Source organism: Zophobas morio, unplaced genomic scaffold, assembly GCF_036711695.1.
Source record: "Zophobas morio isolate AGI-343-1 ecotype UQ-CSIRO unplaced genomic scaffold, CSIRO_AGI_Zmor_V1 ptg000014l, whole genome shotgun sequence".
In the NCBI taxonomy this organism is placed as follows: domain Eukaryota; kingdom Metazoa; phylum Arthropoda; class Insecta; order Coleoptera; family Tenebrionidae; genus Zophobas; species Zophobas morio.
In genome coordinates this window covers 2,630,505-2,649,593 of record NW_026972119.1, presented here as the reverse complement: position 1 = coordinate 2,649,593, position 19,089 = coordinate 2,630,505, and the positions used below count along the sequence as shown (strand labels likewise).

Here is a 19,089-nt window from a genome sequence, read left to right as displayed (position 1 = left end):
GTTAACAAGTAGCGGCCATACATTACGAAAATATACAGGATGCCGCATCCAAGTCTGGATATAGGGAATTAACATGGGAATTGGTTTTTATTTTATGATATCTCCCCAGATCACTTTAAAGCTATTATTGAGTGATGCATTTGTGGAGGTCGAAGAGGGCTATCGGCCAGTATTTTTTTCAAATCGTTGCATCGCGCTCATTCACTGTAAAAAGGTTTTAAAAATCGTATTTTGAAATTCGCGCCCGATCCGATTTGTCACGAAATGTTCCGTCGCACCGTCGAAGTTCGGCGATCGCGTCTTTGGAATATCCATGCAAAATTCAAATGTCAAAGTGAAATTAGAAATTATTCTCAGAAATCAACGAACAACTCAAACTGAATTATTTTATCCAGTGTGATGATTATTGTAGGACAAATTAGTCGGAATAAATGCACAAATTGATCCATTCATTCGTCATAGTGCGCGACCCCGTCAAACGAGCCATCTCGAACTACACTCAGACCGCATCCAAAAAGCCCGAGATGAAGACTTCGAGCAGCTGGTCTTCCTCAAAACCCCATCGGCAGGATTGTAACATGTCCTAGGAGCCCTCAAGCTAGGAATGTACTCGCGCTGCCTCACTCAGTAATCACTGAACGACTCAAATTGAATTATTTTATCCAATATGTCGATTATTGTAGGTCAATTTAAACGGAATAAATGCACAAGCTGCACAGAATATTTTATTAGGTTATGTTGCTGGTGCTGGTCGAGTCTTTATTACTAAAATCTCATTAAAATGCCATGTTCTACTGCGATTAGATGAAAAAGCGAGGGCCCGCTTTTCTTATTGTGTGATGATAAGATTTACCATCAAAACAGCTGGTGCTTTTGAAGAGAACCTTTTAATGAACCATTTAGATAACTACAAATAACAAAACTTAACAATTGTTGATGAATGAAGTAATGAAATATTGTACGAATCTGGAGAAGTATTGCACTATTTTCAAGAATTGCTCAAAAAGACTGCTCTCAGCAGCTGTACAGTAAGTAAGCCGATCTTCAAAACTTCTACGCTTGTTGATCAGCATTTGCGTTGCAATCTGAAGACAATATTTGTTGGACTGCTTGTTTCAGCGCGTCTCTGTTTGTATAGCTGGTATTGTTTGAATACAGATGGTCGTGAAGAAATCTCAAAAGAAAAAATTCCCAGAGATTTAGATCCCGCGAATGCACAGACCAATGGGGCGGTGCAAACTTTCCATTCCAACATTGCGGGAAAATACTGGTTCAAATAAAGAACATTTATGCGAGCTATATGGCTGGAGATTTGGTCCTGGATGTAAAAGACCTGCTGCAGATGCCTCACCCTTCGAGTCCCAGGAAGTATTTGCTGAGCGAGCATATTGTCCTACTTCTGAGCATTCAATCTAGATTCGATTAAAAGAGGTGCAATGACATGATGTCCTAGAAGCCCCAGTCAGACACTGACAGTTGCACGCCATTAATAACGATAGTCATGGACCACGTGAGGGTTGTGTTATGCTCAAATTTGATCGTTCTGACGATTATAACTTCCGTTAAGACCAAATGAACATTCGTCAGTAAAACAAATGTTCCTCAAAAACTCTCCATCAGCCTGGATTCTCTTAAGCATTCCTTCGTAAAACTCCCTACGTGAGAAGTAGTCCTTGGGCTTCAATTTTTTGTCATGATGCTTTTTGAAACTCTTCTATCCCATCTCTTTAAGATCCCTAGAAAACGTTGTGCCCACCTGATTTTATTTACTTTTTATCACCTTTGAAAATAAATGTAACTTTGTTTTGTGAAATATTATTTTTATTTTTGTTGTTGTTAACACAATAAACAAATAAAACAGTAACACAAAAGTTTCTGAATCCCAAAACACATTCGTAATAGAGAAAAATACTTTAAAATGTTGATGAGTCAATGTTCTACATTTCTCTCTCAAAAATTTCTTGTAACGAACATGCTTCCAGGTGGCAAAAATTCCAGCCCTGCTTAACGAATGTAAACCCAATTGACTTCCAATCTTTAGTGATTCGAAAAAAAAGTGTGAAAATTTCCCAAATTACCTACTAATTAAATTAACCGTTGAAAAACAAGCAGGCCCTCGCTTTTTCATCTAATCGCAGTAGAACATAGCATAACCTAATAAAATATTTTGTACAGTTTGTGCATTTATTCCGTTTAAACTGACCTACAATAATCATCACACTGGATAAAATAATTCAGTTTGAGTTGTTCGTTGATTTCTGAGAATAATTTCTAATTTCACTTTGACATTTGAATTTTGCATGGATATTCCAAAGACGCGATCGCCGAAATTCGACGGTGCGACGGAACATTTCGTGACAAATCGGATCGGGCGCGAATTTCAAAATACGATTTTTAAAACCTTTTTACAGTGAATGAGCGCGATGCAACGATTTGAAAAAAATACTGGCCGATAGCCCTCTTCGACCTCTACAAAGGCATCACTCAATAATAGCTTTAAAGTGATCTGGGGAGATATTATAAAATAAAAACCAATTCACATGTTAATTCCCTATATCCAGACTTGGATGCGGCACCCTGTATAACACAAGGTGTAGACTCGAAATATTTGGCCGACCCGAAATTTTGATCCTCCAGCCGCCACTGCTTTACCTACACTGAGTTTGATATCGAAATAATAACTATCTCGAACAGGATGACAAACACTACAACATACGGAAAAAAAAAACAGTAAAATAGAAGGCTGCCCTCTTGACCAGATTTTTAATTACTAATTAGACGCTAAAACAGGTAGAATGACAATCAGAACGAAAATTATTATTTATTTTGTCACTTTGAATTTATTAGTATTATTTTATATTTTTATTATTATTTATATAATTTACATATTAAACACTATTCCTAAATTATTTGAAAAAATACTGAGACTACTACTGGGCGAAATCTAACATATTCATATTTTTTAATAGATCCTCTAGAAAATGGACAACAGGTTTACTCCATGTACATAAAAACTTTTCTAAAGCTTTCGACAGAATTAACCACGAGTTATTAGTACATAAGTTAAAATCTTATGGCATTCACGGCACACTCCTTCAATGATTTAAAGGGTATCTAGATAATCGTTCTTTATACGTTCGTCTAAATAATTATGTATCTTACCTCAATCAAGTAACATCCGGAGTCCCCCTTGTTTTCATTACTTTCATCATTCAAGGTCACTGTTTGCTGATTACCTAAAATTTTACTCAGTAGTAAATAATATATATGACTGTCAACTTCTCCAGACAGACAAAATGCTATGGAATATCTTTTTCAAAATCAACAAGTCCCTTGAATTTTGATTATCAGATCAGTGGATTTAATCTAAAAATATTACAGAAATGGAAGATTTAGGAATCATTTTTTAACAACAACTAAGCTTTGTACCACATAATTCTGTAGTTAGTAAATCACTCAAAATGCTAAGTTTTGTCAAAAGATGTTTTCATGACTTTTTAGTATATAATTCTCTAATTTCATAAAAAAATTGTACTGTTCCCTGTAAGACAACATTTGGAATATTGCTCAAACATCTGGAACCCTCATTACCTTGTGTATATTAACAAAATAGAACGAGTTCAACACAAATTTATTTGGCTAACTGTGTACAAAATGTCACTTGAGAATACGTGGACTTAAAATGAAACTGAAACCAAATTAAATATTACCACCTTGGCAAACCACCGAATCCAACACGATTTAAAAATGCTGCAGGAAATTATAAATTAACTCAACTACGGTCTTTCGATACGAGAAAAAATCATCCAATATACAAAATTCACTTTACATACCCCTTGTAAAACTTTTATGACTTAAGCGGCTTAAGCCAACCCACCCTTATAAGTCAAAGGGGGTACTATTATATAACTTATAGTACTCCCAGTTTAAAGTGGTTTTTATGACAAGATAATAAACATTATCACCTCATTATTACCCCACGACGGACAATAAGAGTTGAATAACAAAATACGGCCCTGCAAGAAACCGACCACTTTCTTATTTATGGCTAGGGATTTACTCCATCATCAACTTCGACACAATGGACCTATCATAAAAACCACTTTAAACTGGGAAGACAATAACTCAGTTCATATACCTATACCTAGTAAAACTTTACAGCTCCACTATAGCAACAATGGACAGTAATAATTCTTGCGGTTCTTATCCATTATAAGGGTGGATTGCCTTAAGACGCTTAAGTCTATAAAAGTTTTACAAGTTGTATGTCAAGTGAGTTTTGTATACAATACCTCCTTATCGACTCGATCCAACTTCCAATTTTATCAACCTCCCATCCTACCAACAGAACCAATTATGGAGAGTTCAGCTTACTCCCCAGGACAACCAGATTCGCCAATCAACATAGTCACCTCTTTGTCTTCTGCCAGGAGTTTTTAAGACTAGATTAACAAATTTATGTTAATTAATTAATTAAATATGATTTACATTATCTTATATTTATAATGGGACCATCCGTGCATTAAATTCAATTAAAATTAAAACTTAGCTACCATTTTTGTCGTACTGATTATAATTACACTAGTTTACAAATTTAAACTTTTTTTCATATCCAGAAATAAAAAAAATATTTTTTGCTTCCAAATTACTTACTGACAACAAATCCAAAAACGGATAATCTGTATCACGTCAGGTTTTTTCATAAATCCAAAATAATGAACTTTGCTTTTACCTTCACGTTAGTGTTAGACTGATTTATGTTAATGCACCATTGTCGCATAAAAAATGTCTTCGAGATCGTGCAAAATAAGTGCACATCAGTTTTGTTACGTTTGTAGTAAAATTATAGTACCTAAAGCGGGAAGACCTGTTCAAATATGCTTAAAAAGAAGGTATCAAGGTTTTTGGGACGAAAATGTGTTACTGTTGGTCTGTTATAACGGAAATTGACAGTACTGTCAATAAAACAAACGCTAGTGTTAATCATTTGTAATTTTCAGTCATAATGTTTATAATATATACTGGGTGTTACTTTTATTTGATACAACCCCTGTAACTTCTTTATTCTTAAAGATAAACCTATATTTCTTTGAGCAAATTTGTATCATGGTAAAAGATCTTTGTGAAGCCAACCTCACATTTTTATTATCACATCCCGTAGAAAAATCAAAAGCAACCAATTATTCTAAAAACAGTACTTGAAAAATTTTAAATAAAATATTGATGACAATCTAGTAGCTTGAAAAATTGACACTCATGTTACTTATTTACGTAAATGATCTTTTAAAATGATACAAATTTGCTCCAAGAACTATATGTTCATATATATGTATTTAAAAATAAAAAAGTTACAAGAGTTGTATAAAAGAAAAGAAATACGGGGTATGTTTATATAAATATCTCAAAAACCTGACGTGATGGATTTTTTCTGCTTTCAGATTTGAATTTCTCGAACCCAAATCCTTTAGATTCAACTATTTTTCTCTTTGGATATAAAACCTTGTAAACTAGTGTTATTAAGCAAACAAATTAATCTAAGTGTTCCTCGCCCCTGATGAAGTAGTGTTTTCGAAAAATTATAAAATAAGTTGAAATAAATATGTGTGTGAACGAAGCATGCTATGCGGATACTTCAAGTAAGTTTTTCCATTACCAAAGTTTGCGATGACGTCAACAACATTTTAACAAGGACACATATGAATTTGAATAGGTGCAATGTAACAGTACTACATTATCAAGTTCTTGGAAAAATGGGGTGAACCGTTCTTAATTTGATCAATAAAAATATTTGAAAGCGACCATTTAACTCACAACTCCATGAGGAATTTCATATTATGTATTCAAAGAACAAGACAACAATAAAAATTACAATAATAATAAACAATCAGAAGGGCGATTCAAAAACCATAAATAATTGAAACGTAAACAACAGTAGACAAAATGTGGCACGTCATAAAATTATTGGTTCAACACACCTATAATTTGACAACAGTCAGTCCAGCAGTTTTTGTCTAATAAAAATTGCCTATTTCTTCTTCTTACGATCGGGAAGTAAAAATGCAAGTAATAGCAGTTACTTTTTTGCGAACTTTACGAACTTGTTTTTAATAACCTTCGAAAAGTAAGGAAGTAATGAAAAAACGTTTATTCTTATTTTTTTATTACATAAATTAATTATTTAAATACAAAAGAGATTCTCTTTAAAATACACGATAATAATTTAAATGCTATCATCGGAAGCAATATCACAATTTTCGTCATCAATTTTACTGTATAAATTACCGTAAAATTACAAGAGGTACAAAGGCTAGTAGTAAACTAAAATGAACGATTTTATAACTAGCGCTACTGGGGAGCGGACAATAATTTTTATACACGTTTGGTAGTAATTTCTTTAAAATACTACCAAAAGTACCAACATTTTCACACTCGTCTAAATTTGTACTATTTACATTGGGAATGTAATCTCCACATTTAGGAAAACCAGTGGGGACTGGAGGCATTTCGTAGTCTTCTCCAATTTTGAACACTAAGGACATACCGACCTCTACGTGAAATTCTATGTGGCAATGAAATATCCAATAACCTGAAAAATAAACGCTAGCTATATCACAAATGCATTTTTATTTTTCTAATTTTCTAATGACATGTGTTGGTTTTTTGAGCAATCTTTTTCATTTAAGCGAAATCAGTAAACTTTGATAATAAAACTATATCTTCTTAACCTTTTTTAAAAACTTTGAAAGCAGTCGCTAGGATATGTGGAAATTATTTTTAGTATTATACATTTTTATCATTTTTTATATTTGTTAGATCCCTTATAATTCTTTATATTTTTAAGAACATGGTTTGGCTAAACGGTTAGAATTTTGTAAAATTAAAATAAATATTATTATTAATGTCATAAATGCGATTACGTCAGCCAAAAAATTTCGGTTTTGCTTAAAATGATAATAATGGAGAAATTAACTACTCGATTGGAGCTATTATTTTACCTGGATTTGTAGCTTTGAACCGGATTATTGTAAATCCCCCATCAGGAACAGTCACCGTATCCTTCAGAGGCGCATCTTTAAGATTTCGATTAATCTGTCCATTAAGATCCATCTTGCGAATATCTGAAGCATTAACGTGACTTCCTATTCGCTCCATTGCCACCACTCGAAAAGAATGACCATGCAGATGAAAAGGATGGTTAGCATCGTATGCATAACCTTTGTCTATTAAAACCATTTCAACTACAGTATTTAATGGAATCTGAAACATAAATGTGTGTTAAGTTTAGCATAAGAAACATCTATCGACTTTTATTAAACAAGGAAAGTTTACAGTATTCTTTCAAAGAAAGGTCACAAGCGTATACAAACAAAAAAAAAAACGCAAAGCATTAAAGTTATAATATAACTCTATTATTTGTTGTTTTTGTTGTTGTAAATACAAATAGCAATGAGTAGGAATAAGAGGAACATTGAAAGATGAGAAAGTGACAGAAACATTCGTACCATCGTTGTAAGTATAGAAACATAGTCTAAAGGAAGCAACAACAAAAAAATAAAAACAATACATATAATTTTGCAAATAGTGTAGTACCTAACCAACAAGAATAACAGTGTTTTTCGGGAGATACTAGTGAAGTTCAAAAATTGTTCTAAAACACTACATAGCTAATGTAAAAGAACAGGAACTTTTTTGAAGAAAAATAGAACCAACATATTTTAAAGAATACTAAACCGCTTTATACAAAATGACTACATATATAATTACATACGCATAAAAATATACATATACTTATGACCACTGATTCGGTGACTTGTATTTTTAGAGTTGGATTGGATTTAAAAGTGCTTCATTCTGGTTTAATATTATCCACTTTTGTCACTCAAGCAGTGAACAAAATATTGGAAGACATTCCAAATCCATATTGCACATGATATAAATAGTTCGATGCAGCTTTATTGTGTTTTAAACAGGTAAGTAAATCAAATTAAAGAAGTCATGTCAAAATTTGAGCCAGATTTCCAAAAGAACTAACAAAATTAAATATCTAGACAATAACGTTGAACTTGAATTCCACAACTAGTTATAAATGAATTATTGAGACAATTGCATCTTTGCCAACAATTAACAATAATATTTACAATGGGAATAGAAAAATATTTAATCATATTTTTGGAAACAACGTGTAAAAAACTAGCTTTACCTCACAACCGCGCACTCATTAAATTTTTCCTTTCTACACGGTAATATAAATTGCTGTCACACTTGCCAAATTAGGATTATTCCGCAATAGTTTGCCATCAAGAGGTCATGACATTTTGATCATTGCAGAACAATTCAGTTTTACTTCGCAAGGAAACATAACAGCCAAAAATAAAAAAACCTAGTCAGATTAGAATCCTAAAGCACACAACAAATGAAGCAACATGAATAATCGTGATGACATTATTTTCAGCAGCTTTACTTGCATGGCCTCTCGTTTAATATTTTAATTTTGCTTTACTTTTACGTATTGACGATTAGAACCACATGTTTTACAAATATACTGAAAACATAGCAATAAACTTACATTAACAATATGGGTACATTCACAGAACTTGTTTTCACAATCCTGTACTGTTGTTTCATTGCACAACATATTTTCTTCAATTTGATTTCTCTGCGGTAGAAGTGGGAAGGATTGCAGTTTCATCGAAATATAATTTAATTGGGGTGTTAGGACTTGCTGCATTGGGTCCGTAACTAAAAATAGTGTGTTACTAACATTAAAACTAAATATTATTACCTACTTACCATTAAAGAACCCATAGGTGTTTTCTTTATGAAATACAGGATGATTCATTTTATAAAAATCATACGAAACGTAATACTGAAAATCAGCTTTTTCTTGAAGACTATCGTCCCACTGATCTAATGAATGCAGTTGTGGCATACTAACATAACTGGAGTTATCAGCTTCAGTCCCTTTATTCAGAGCATTCATTTGCTAAAATTCCACTCTCTATTAATCTTGTTTCAATGAATAAATTATTTATTTACTTTTCCTTCCTTTTTGGAACTATCATAAGTAGGTTCACTAAGTGGGTATTTTTTTTCTACATCTTTGTACTGGAGCACAGCCAACTGATATGCTTTAGTAAAGCGTTCATCACAGTCCATTAAGCCTCGGAAATGCATCCAATACACGTCTTTAGGTCGATCAGCATTTACAATAAAATCAAATCTTTCACCAGCATAAGAAACCAAGGATTCCACTAAAAGAGAATATCATTGTAATGTAATTACTACACTCAAAATATATTTACCTTCTGTGGCATTAAAATCACTTCCATCGCTGCTGATCACCGTAAGCGTATGATTGTCGATAGACAGTTCTATTGGACAGTTTAAAAAACCTGCGTTTATTAACCGAAATCTGTATCTGTAACCCTGTTTTCAAATTGTCATAGTTAGTTATTCGTAAGTTACTCGACCTGCAGTAACGCCTACCTGTTCGACAGTAAAGCGGGCAGTTGGTGTAAATATCGTTGTACCATTTGCATCTTGAAAGTGTTTAAATCTTCCCATACCGTTAACCAAAATAGTATCAGGTTTATTGTCGCCGTCATTTTGCATATGCGACATATATTTATCGTTTCCGACCTCTTTAGTCCAATCTAGAATTGTTATTATATGATTCGGGAGATCATAATCATATAGGAGAGAATGTGGATCGTCTTCTTCTGGTATTCGCACAATAAAAGGACCAAAAGTACCATCAGAACGTTGAAATCCTAGAAGAACATATAACAAATCTTTTTTTAGTACTGGCATTAATTGAATAAATCTATAAGTTATTTCTAAAACAAATCTATGAAATGAATCTTTAAAATAATAGAATTGTTTAAAATTTTATGAAAAATTAGCACAGTCGAAAAATTGCTCGAGAACACCAAGGCATTTGCCTAATGAATTACAGTAATTCTTTGAAATTGTATATTAATAAATAAGAGATAATGTGAAAATAAAAAGAATAAATATTTTCTTTACAAATAGCATGAAAGCATTGTGTAATCACGCGTGTACGATAATAATGCTTTAGTCAAAATTTTATCTAAAATTTAGCTGAAATACGGGAAAAAATTACATCTCTTCAAAAATGGGAACTGTACCTATTTTAATATTTAATTTATATATTTTCTTCACGAAAATATTCGTTTCTTAGGCTTTGAATGAATAACTGTATAGTTATCCCAGTCTGACTTCGTTTTTATAGCACTGCAATCTCAAATACCGCAAGCATTAGGAACTCTATTGAAAATGTAAATAGCCGTGTCATAAATCATCTTAAGAGTTTACGGGCGCGTAGGGCCGTGTGTAGTGTAGACAGTTGATCTCTTGATGGTTTATGACCGCTGTATTACTTGCGGCAGAGGCCTATTGTAGAAGCATGCAGTCGTAAAAACGAACCAGCCTTCGGAATACAGTATTCAAAGCATTTTGTGATGAGCATGTTAACAAGAGAATAGCTTACAAAAATGAAAGATCAAAAAATGATATTTTGTTTGAAAAAACTAACATTAAAAAGACACTTATTTGGTGATTTTATAAACATTTTTTACTCAAAACATGCTTATATAGATATTTTGTACAGATCCTAAGGAATATTTCTTGACTACACAAGGGTTCAAAAATGTTAAAAAAAAACTATACGAAAAATTCCAAATGCATTTTGAGAAATTAACTCTCATCGGTCGAAGTTTGTTTACACACGAGCTACAATAATTAATTTAAAGATAACTTCGTTATTTTTTTACAGTATGTATCCCTATGCGTAAGGTTAAAAATATCGATACACTATTAAATCGGCGATGAAAGAGTCTGTTACACCATAAAATTCAAAAGGGACGCACGAGAGGACGTAGTTTTAAAGATAAAGATTAAATAAAATGGTTCCAGTCAAACAGTCATACATTGCAACATTTTATGAAGAAAACTACAGTGAAAAGACTGAAAAATTACCAAAAAACTGACGACTAGATATAAAAAAGAGTAGTTATAAAATGCTCTACAAAAACACACTCCATTTTATGGTTGGGAAGTAAAAAAGTTATAACTGAAAAGCGAACAAAAAGATTTATACAAATATAAAAGTTATTTTAACATTCACCTTTTAATAAAAGTATTAGGAAAGAATATCCAACACCTGCACAATTAAAAAATCCAAAATTATTTGAGGAAAGTAGAAACTTAGCAAAAAACATCTAAATGAAACCAGATATGTGATAAATGTGATAAATAACTGAAAAAAAAAATAGGAGGACGACAGTTAAGACAAACAGAAATTTCCATAACAAGATTGAGTTATAAAAGGCCCGCTTTTTTTAAAAACTATAAATAAAAATAAACCGAAGATCTACTTTTTAAACAAATTCTACTGACGATATTTTTAACTTATTATAAGATGCTGATAAATCTTTGTATTTTGCATTTTTCTCTGCTTTCTATATTAGAAAATAGTGGTGAACATGGCATACGTATCAAGTACATCAGCTTTTTTGTATAAATTTACCATTGAAATTTACTTATGATTCAGACTGTTTAATATGCCAACAAATATTTCCTTTGAAGTTGTTTGCTTCTGCAAAACGTTAAAACAATTGACGGATTTTTTTGCTGCAGAAAAAACTAAAGAATAAATTGAAAAATATTTTTCTGAAAGTTGTTACTGTTAAAGGATCTTCACATTTAACATAAATAAAATACATTGATTATGTAGTGAAGCGTAGCAAACCCTTTAACCTGTTTTTGGTTTGTTTTTACTTCCCGAGCGTAAGCAAAGGAAGTATTGTAATCGAGTCCGTCTAATCATCCCCACCACTAATGCGATGACGTCACTTCAAAATTGTACATAGTAAATGGGTTTTCAATTGTATAAAATAACATAGTCCTACACATGTAGTTTACAACTCTGAATCGACTTTTCACCCGAAACGTCCAGATTTTTGGAAAAAAAATCAAAATTATAAAACAACAATCTGCTAACCAGAATGCCTTGAAATGTTGCAGATGTTTTAAGGCTATAAAGAGCATAATTAATGTTTAGTCAAAATATATTTGCTTATCCCCTCCAAAAACTTGATGACAGCTCGAAAGTTTGCCGAATAAATCATATCTAAAATGTACAAAATATGATGAGCCTGTACTTGTCATTTATCACTCCATTGATATTTTTTGGATTTGCATATACAGAGTGACTCAAAAAAATTAATGAATGCGTAAATATATTTTATTGATTTAATCAGGAACTACAAAACGGAATGCTCTGACATCTTGCAGATGTTTTAAGGTTATAAAGAGCATAATAAATGTTTAGTCAAAATATATTTGCTTATCCCCTCCAAAAACTTGATGACGTCAGCTCGAAAATTTGCCGAATAAATCATATCTAAAATGTACAAAATATGATCAGTCTGTACTTGTGATCTATCACTCCATTCATATTTTTTGGATTTGCATATACAGGGTGATTCAAGAAAATAAATGAAAGCGTAAATTTATTTTACTGATTTACTCAGGAACTACAAAACCGAATGCTTCGAAATCTTGAAGATATTTTAAAATTATCATAAGCATGGTAAATTTTTGATCAAAACGTATTTGGTCGTCCCCCCTAAAAAATTTATGATGTCACCACAAAATTTTGCTGAAAAAATCCTATCTAAAATGTACAAAATATGGTGAGTCTCTTCTTGTGATTTATCATTCCATTCAAATTTTTTCGATTTGCATATACAGGGTGACTCAAAAAAATTAATGAATGCGTAAATTTATTTTATTGATTTAATCAGGAACTACAAAACCGAATGCTTTGAAATCTTGCAGATGTTTTAAGGTTATAAAGAGCATAATAAGTTTTTAGTCAAAATATATTTGGTTATCTTCTACAAAAAAACTGATGACGTCAGCTCAAAAGTTTGCCGAATAAATCGTATCTAAAATGTACAAAATATGATGAGTCTGTACTTGTGATTTATCATTCCAATCATATTTTTGGATTTGCATATGCAGGGTGACTCAAAAAAAATGGTAAACTTTTGTTCAAAATGTATTTGTTCATCCCTCCTTAAAAAAAATTGATGACGTCACCCTTAAATTTTACTGAATAAATCCTATCTAAAATGCAAAAAATATGATGAGTTTGTACTTGTGATATATCATTCCATTCATATTTTTTAGATTTTCTTAAGAGGTGGTTCAAAAAAATTAATGAAGTCAATTTATTTTATTGATTAAATTAAAGGCAACACTTATTATTAGTATTACACCCCAACCAACCCAATTTGGTAGACACAAAATTTGTTAAAGGAAAAACTCGGTTGAGACATAAGGGTAGCACGCTTATTTACATCGACTTTAACATTACAGACCTGCATTTGTTTTATGCGTTCACTTGGTTCCGCGAATGTGAAATAGACATGTTTATAATCAACCAATTGTGAATTTCACCGTCAAGAATTAAAATAAAACCCAATGTTTTATATAATAAGCGGAAGTCGAAGCAATAAAACCGATGGTCGTTTTGTTTACAGTTTCTCTGTTTAACTCTCACGTATGCTGTTACGCCTGTCATCTTAAATTAAGAATGTTTATACATACACGATTTTCAGTTGCCTCTGATACGTATACGTGAGTAAATTGTTTCGTTATTTTATTGATTATTACAAATCAATATTCAAAACGACCCAATTCATTTTCCCGAAAATTTTAGAATATAATAATTTTATTCTTAGTATTACACTACATCTATCCCAACTGATATACGTGTCCTTGCAAAAATGTTGATGACGTCATCGCAATTTTTTTTTAAATTCCCACTACAAAAATGTAATGAGAAAAAAAACACAATAGGCATGCAGTCGTCAAGTTTCCGACAGCGAGGGAAGTACTGTCTAAACTCTTTAGACCAATTTTTTTTCTTTTTAAAAAAATACTTAGGTATAACTTTTTAATTTATATGTAAAATTTACCTAAAACATTACGCAACGTCCGAATTAATTTATTAATCATCCTTGACTACTCATATAAGAAACCTTTTTCGTTTTTCGACTTAAACACGTTTTAACAAATTGCCTCATTTTTCAGCTTTTCACTTACAACAAGAACAATGAATTATATAAAAAATATCATCATTAAAAAGTATCCTGTTTTGACAAACGATTATTTCATTTTAACAATTGCTCAAAACATCTATTTCTACTTTTTGCCGACAAGATCAATACAGTAAAAATTAATAAATCTTAAAATATTATGTCTAAAATTTTCAGCTTCAGAAAAATCACATTAACGTGAATAAAACAACAGGACCTGTATTTTTTTAAATAGAAAGCACATTTGCACTGTGATACATACATATAATCTAGTTTAACTAAATATTCTTACGCAAAACGAAAACTGGATACTTTTTTGTTATAAACAGGTGAGATATGTAGAATATTACCTGAATGAGAGTGCCAGAAGTGGGTACCAGCATTGTGGACGTTGAAATGATATCGAAAGGTCATTCCTGGAAGAATGGGACATTGTGTTACAAATGGTACGCCATCCATATACGGACTATTCTTTTGATGATGACCGTGCCAATGAATGGTTGTACTATCGCTTGTTAAATGATTAACTACATCTATAATCACTTCATCCCCAAGGCAAACCTACAAAAATTATATATGTGGAGAAAAATTATTACCAATTTTATTATTCCTTCGCACCTCAACCCTAGGTCCAGGCATTTTTCTATTCACAACTACAACTGATCTTCTGTTTCCGTCAGCAGGAATGCAGTCCTCTCTATAACAATCGTCTTGCTTGAATGGACACTCATAACATGCTTTGTTTAAGGTATGATACGATTCCAAAAGAAAAGTGTATCTACAGGTCATTGGTACAGATTCTTTCACACATTTTCGCGAGCAAGGATTGTCGTCATTTAGTAAGACATATTCTACCAAATCTGTGACATTAGGTCCACCTGCAATGAATATGCACGTTGTACAGGGTCAATACATCTCAAGACAAAACGAAGCGTTAATTATTATTAATAGCATAATAAATTGCTCATCTAAAAAAGCACTACGGTGATATTAGTTATTGCCAAATAATTTATAAAAAATTATAGGAATATACGAATAAAGTTATATCATGTTAATATTACTTTAAAGTTTGCTTTGTGATAACTACAATACAAACCGAGTTAGGAATAAGATTAGTAAATGACGTATATTTTAACACAAATCTCATGATAACTCACCATTATTAAACATGACTTTGTACGAAAGATTTTGATCGAAGCAAATAATTGCAGTGAAGAGTAGTATTTTTTTCATTGTCTCCTGTGCATTTACCTGGAACCAAATTTAAGGTTAAAGTAAAAGTATAAAAAACAGCCACCACACATAATTACCAAATAAACTGTAATTAAAGTCTTGCGTTGAGATTTTTTAAATTGAAATGTGAGGTATTATTTATCTTTCTACTATAAATGCTATCTCATTATTAAACGTCTTTTTGACGAAACTGCGTTTATATGAATTTGTATAACCGCAATAATTAATATTATAAAGATAAAATGTTAATAATAATGGAGTGATTAACAGTAGGACATAATAAAAACGTGTCAAAACAATTTCCCCTTCCAGCTGTTTATTAGACTTGTAATTTTTTGTGTGTTTTTATGTACTTCATTTGAAAACAAATATGAAGTGCGATTTTCTTTCTTCAGCTAAACTGTGGTGCATTAATAACTTGGGTCGTTTTGAAAAGCACATCTATTTCATGGATAAGTAATTTACTGTGTTATGTTAATTTATTTTAATTCGACGCCAGATTAATTTAATTTAAAATAATGTGTTAAGACTGATTAAATCACTTCTTTCCACTGGGAAGTCACAAGTCGGACAAGGACTTACAACGAATTTATTCACATTTTAATTATATAATAAAACTGTAATTAAAAATTCCTCTTCAACTTCTACTGTTTTGTTCGGCCCCATTCGCATCAACTTGGGCGTGCTGTTATAAATCTGTCGTGTAAATCAAAGATTATACCTTAGTTATTCAAAGGGTTTGTTATATTTTTAAATGTTCTTAAAAAAGTTATTATTTCCTTCATAATACAACAATGGAAATAGTTATTTGTGTAACTTGTGATACAAATAGTATTATGGCACACGAAAATGAAAAAATAAAATAAAACAAATTCTTCCTGACAAAAGCTATTCGCAACCAATTTCTGCAGAAAATTATAATATTAAATAATTTGCAGAAACTGATGTGTACTTATTTTTCGTTCGCATTTTTAGCAACTATGAACTCGTCAAAAACTAACTCGTTCTTTTGATCTAATTTGATTTGTTTTATTTTTGGACCTATGTACCTAACTTTACTATTGTCACTGGCTCCCAGTATGAACAAAAAAACAAATGGTCTAACTTTTGGCATGAATTTAATAAGAAAAATGCGTAAAATATTATATACACTGTATACATTTTAATCAGTTGCTAAATGTAAAACAAAAGAGTTAAAAAGTTTAATTAATTAAAAATTAATTCTTTTAATGAACATCAAGTGTAATCAAAATTTAATTGAGGATATGTTGTTGTATGTTTTGCTGAAGTAATTGCTTTAAAAAATGAATAGCCATTAAATAAAGAAATTAATACAACAAAGCTAAACCGTCTTAATAACATTCCTTAATTAGTTTTAATGATTTAAAATTGTTTAATTAGAAATGCATTGCAAATAAAAACACTGGAGGATTCTTAACATGTAATTCATTTTCATTTCATAAAATCTCGTCAACAATTTCATGTATAAAAATAATTGTAGTTTCGTTTAGAATTTATAATAGTAACTTTAAAGTGTAATTACTCAATTACTAAAAGCAGTTTTAATAGTTTATGAGACTGCTTTAATTCCAGGAAGATCTATTTCGGAAAATTTATTTTACCATAAAATACTAATTTTATGTAACCGTTTCATGTGGTTTTTTAAAACCATTCATTCACTATTCATCGCTTAACACATACACGCGGACATATTTTTAATAATAAAGCTAATTGAAAAACAAATAGATGTTTAATGTTTTATTTAAATTTTATTTTTTGACAATTTCCATTGTTTTTAGGTAAATAAAAAAACTTAGCACAATAGGATCGTGACACTGGAAACGATTTGATTGCTAGTGTTGTTGTTTTAGTTGATGTACTACTTTTATACAAATTAAAGCATATTTCTACGGCAACTTTTCAAAAATATTAAAACATTCTTATTCAGCGCCAGTAATTTACATGTTAGATCTCTACTTGAAAAGAAAGAATTGTGTCGTTCAGAATAACATAACTATTATTTCCATTTATAAATACACTACTAGACAAAAGACCCGAACACTTAAATATTTGTAAATTTATGCTAATGTTTAGTGTTATAACTTTTTTCCTTTTTTTTTTCTGTTGCCACATGTTCTAAAATAAAATTATGTTTTCTATTAATGAATACAGTAATGATTTGCTTTTCGGAATATTTTTAAGAAAAGTTCGACCAATTGAAGGTAATCACAAAAAAGTCAAGTGTACGGGTTTTTTGGTCTGGCAGTGTATTTCAAAAATATAAATATTTTTATCGTTATCACATGTACGTGTAAATTATAAGAAACTGTACATAAAGAAAACGTCGTGATATATTTTTCCGAACACTGTTATTCCAAATAAAAAACTTGGTTGTTACGAAATTATTACGTACATGTTTTGTAGACCAAGCTATTTTTTTATAAAAAGATTCGGACAAATTATGTTGGAATCTACTAAAATTTCCTATGAATAACATGATTAATGTGACTGTAAGCCAGCGTAAGTGCAACAAAATAGTTATCTCAATTAAACAAAATATTGTGGGATACTGTTTAGCTCAACAAAGATGTTTTTATCCGCATGCAACTACAAGATTATATCGCAGCCTTTTCACGTAAATAGCAAAATCGTAGCAAGAGTGCCACTTATATTTTCGAATTAAACTGACGTCATCAGTTTTTTGGGAAGAGATAAATCAATAAATTTTGATTAACGATTTGCCATAATTACGATAACCTTAAAACGTTTGCAAGGTTTCAGAGCATTCGGGTTTGCAGTTTCAAAGTTAAATTGCAAATTTTGTTGTACAATTTTGATTTTTTCCAGAAATTTGGATGTCTAGAGTGAAAACTCAACACGGATTCGTGCACCACAAGTGCAGGATCATCTTATTTTATAAAAATAAAAACAAATTTACTGTTGTAAATTTTGGAGATGACGTGATGAAACTGTTGGTGGGGATAATTAACAACGTTGAAACTATTTGAATTTTGAATAGCGATATACAACTTGATGGTTCTACTAACTTTTTTTTTACCATAATTAACAAACCTTTATAGCAAATAAAAGAAAATGTAAAAAATCAAGAACGTTGTGTATATGACTGCATTACTCTTATTAAAAATACAAGTATAAATAACTACAGCATTATTACTTTTTTCGATATGTGCTTTTTTAAGGTTGTAAAATTAAAGAATTATGTTTTGTATCTTAGAGTATTAATTTTAAAAAAATTCCACAAAACTACAACTAGATATGTTTGTTTTATTTTAATTTTTTTGCTTAAAACTAAACAAACTTTGAACATAATAAGTACAAATGGAATTGAAGGTTGAATTAAAAATGACATAAATGTATAAACAAAACCTTGTTTAAGTACCTAGATGCTCAGCAGTTGTAAAATCCTTGATGTTTTTTAAATAATGGTGTTTATTGTCAATGAAATTAATTAATAAAAAATAAAAACTACAAATAATGAATGCAATATTATGTTTCAATTTAAATGTAATATTTAAAATTTCAAAAAATCTTTTTAAATACATACGAGTTATTAAGAAATTAAATAATCAAAAACTTACAACAAAAAATTTGAGAATTCTGTCTTAATGTGAACAATCCTTCAAATCTCAATCACAAAACAATCACAAAATCACTATCGAAAAGAGTGCTATGTTTGATTGCTATATGATCAAAATTTCAAAACAGACTA

At 30.8% G+C, this 19,089-nt stretch overlaps 1 protein-coding gene and 1 long non-coding RNA gene across 2 annotated transcripts; one reads left to right on the top strand and one right to left on the bottom strand.

The window, feature by feature from the left end:
* The first annotated feature begins 198 nt into the window (after nucleotides 1-198).
* LOC135128938 (uncharacterized) lies at nucleotides 199-1,788 on the top strand. The gene is made up of 3 exons (XR_010280475.1): nucleotides 199-627; nucleotides 684-1,028; nucleotides 1,120-1,788. It is a non-coding gene; the product is annotated as an uncharacterized LOC135128938 (long non-coding RNA).
* Nucleotides 1,789-6,143: 4,355 nt separating this feature from the next.
* On the bottom strand, nucleotides 6,144-15,538 carry LOC135129182 (uncharacterized). The gene is made up of 11 exons (XM_064056296.1): nucleotides 15,437-15,538; nucleotides 15,284-15,377; nucleotides 14,745-15,004; nucleotides 14,477-14,687; nucleotides 9,487-9,770; nucleotides 9,303-9,426; nucleotides 9,037-9,251; nucleotides 8,791-8,983; nucleotides 8,567-8,739; nucleotides 6,996-7,257; nucleotides 6,144-6,586 (listed from the first exon to the last, which is right to left on the bottom strand). Exons 2-11 carry the CDS (start codon nucleotides 15,357-15,359, stop codon nucleotides 6,279-6,281), a joined length of 2,106 nt encoding a protein of 701 aa, XP_063912366.1. The 5' UTR covers nucleotides 15,360-15,377; nucleotides 15,437-15,538; the 3' UTR covers nucleotides 6,144-6,278.
* Between the last annotated feature and the right edge of the window lie 3,551 nt (nucleotides 15,539-19,089).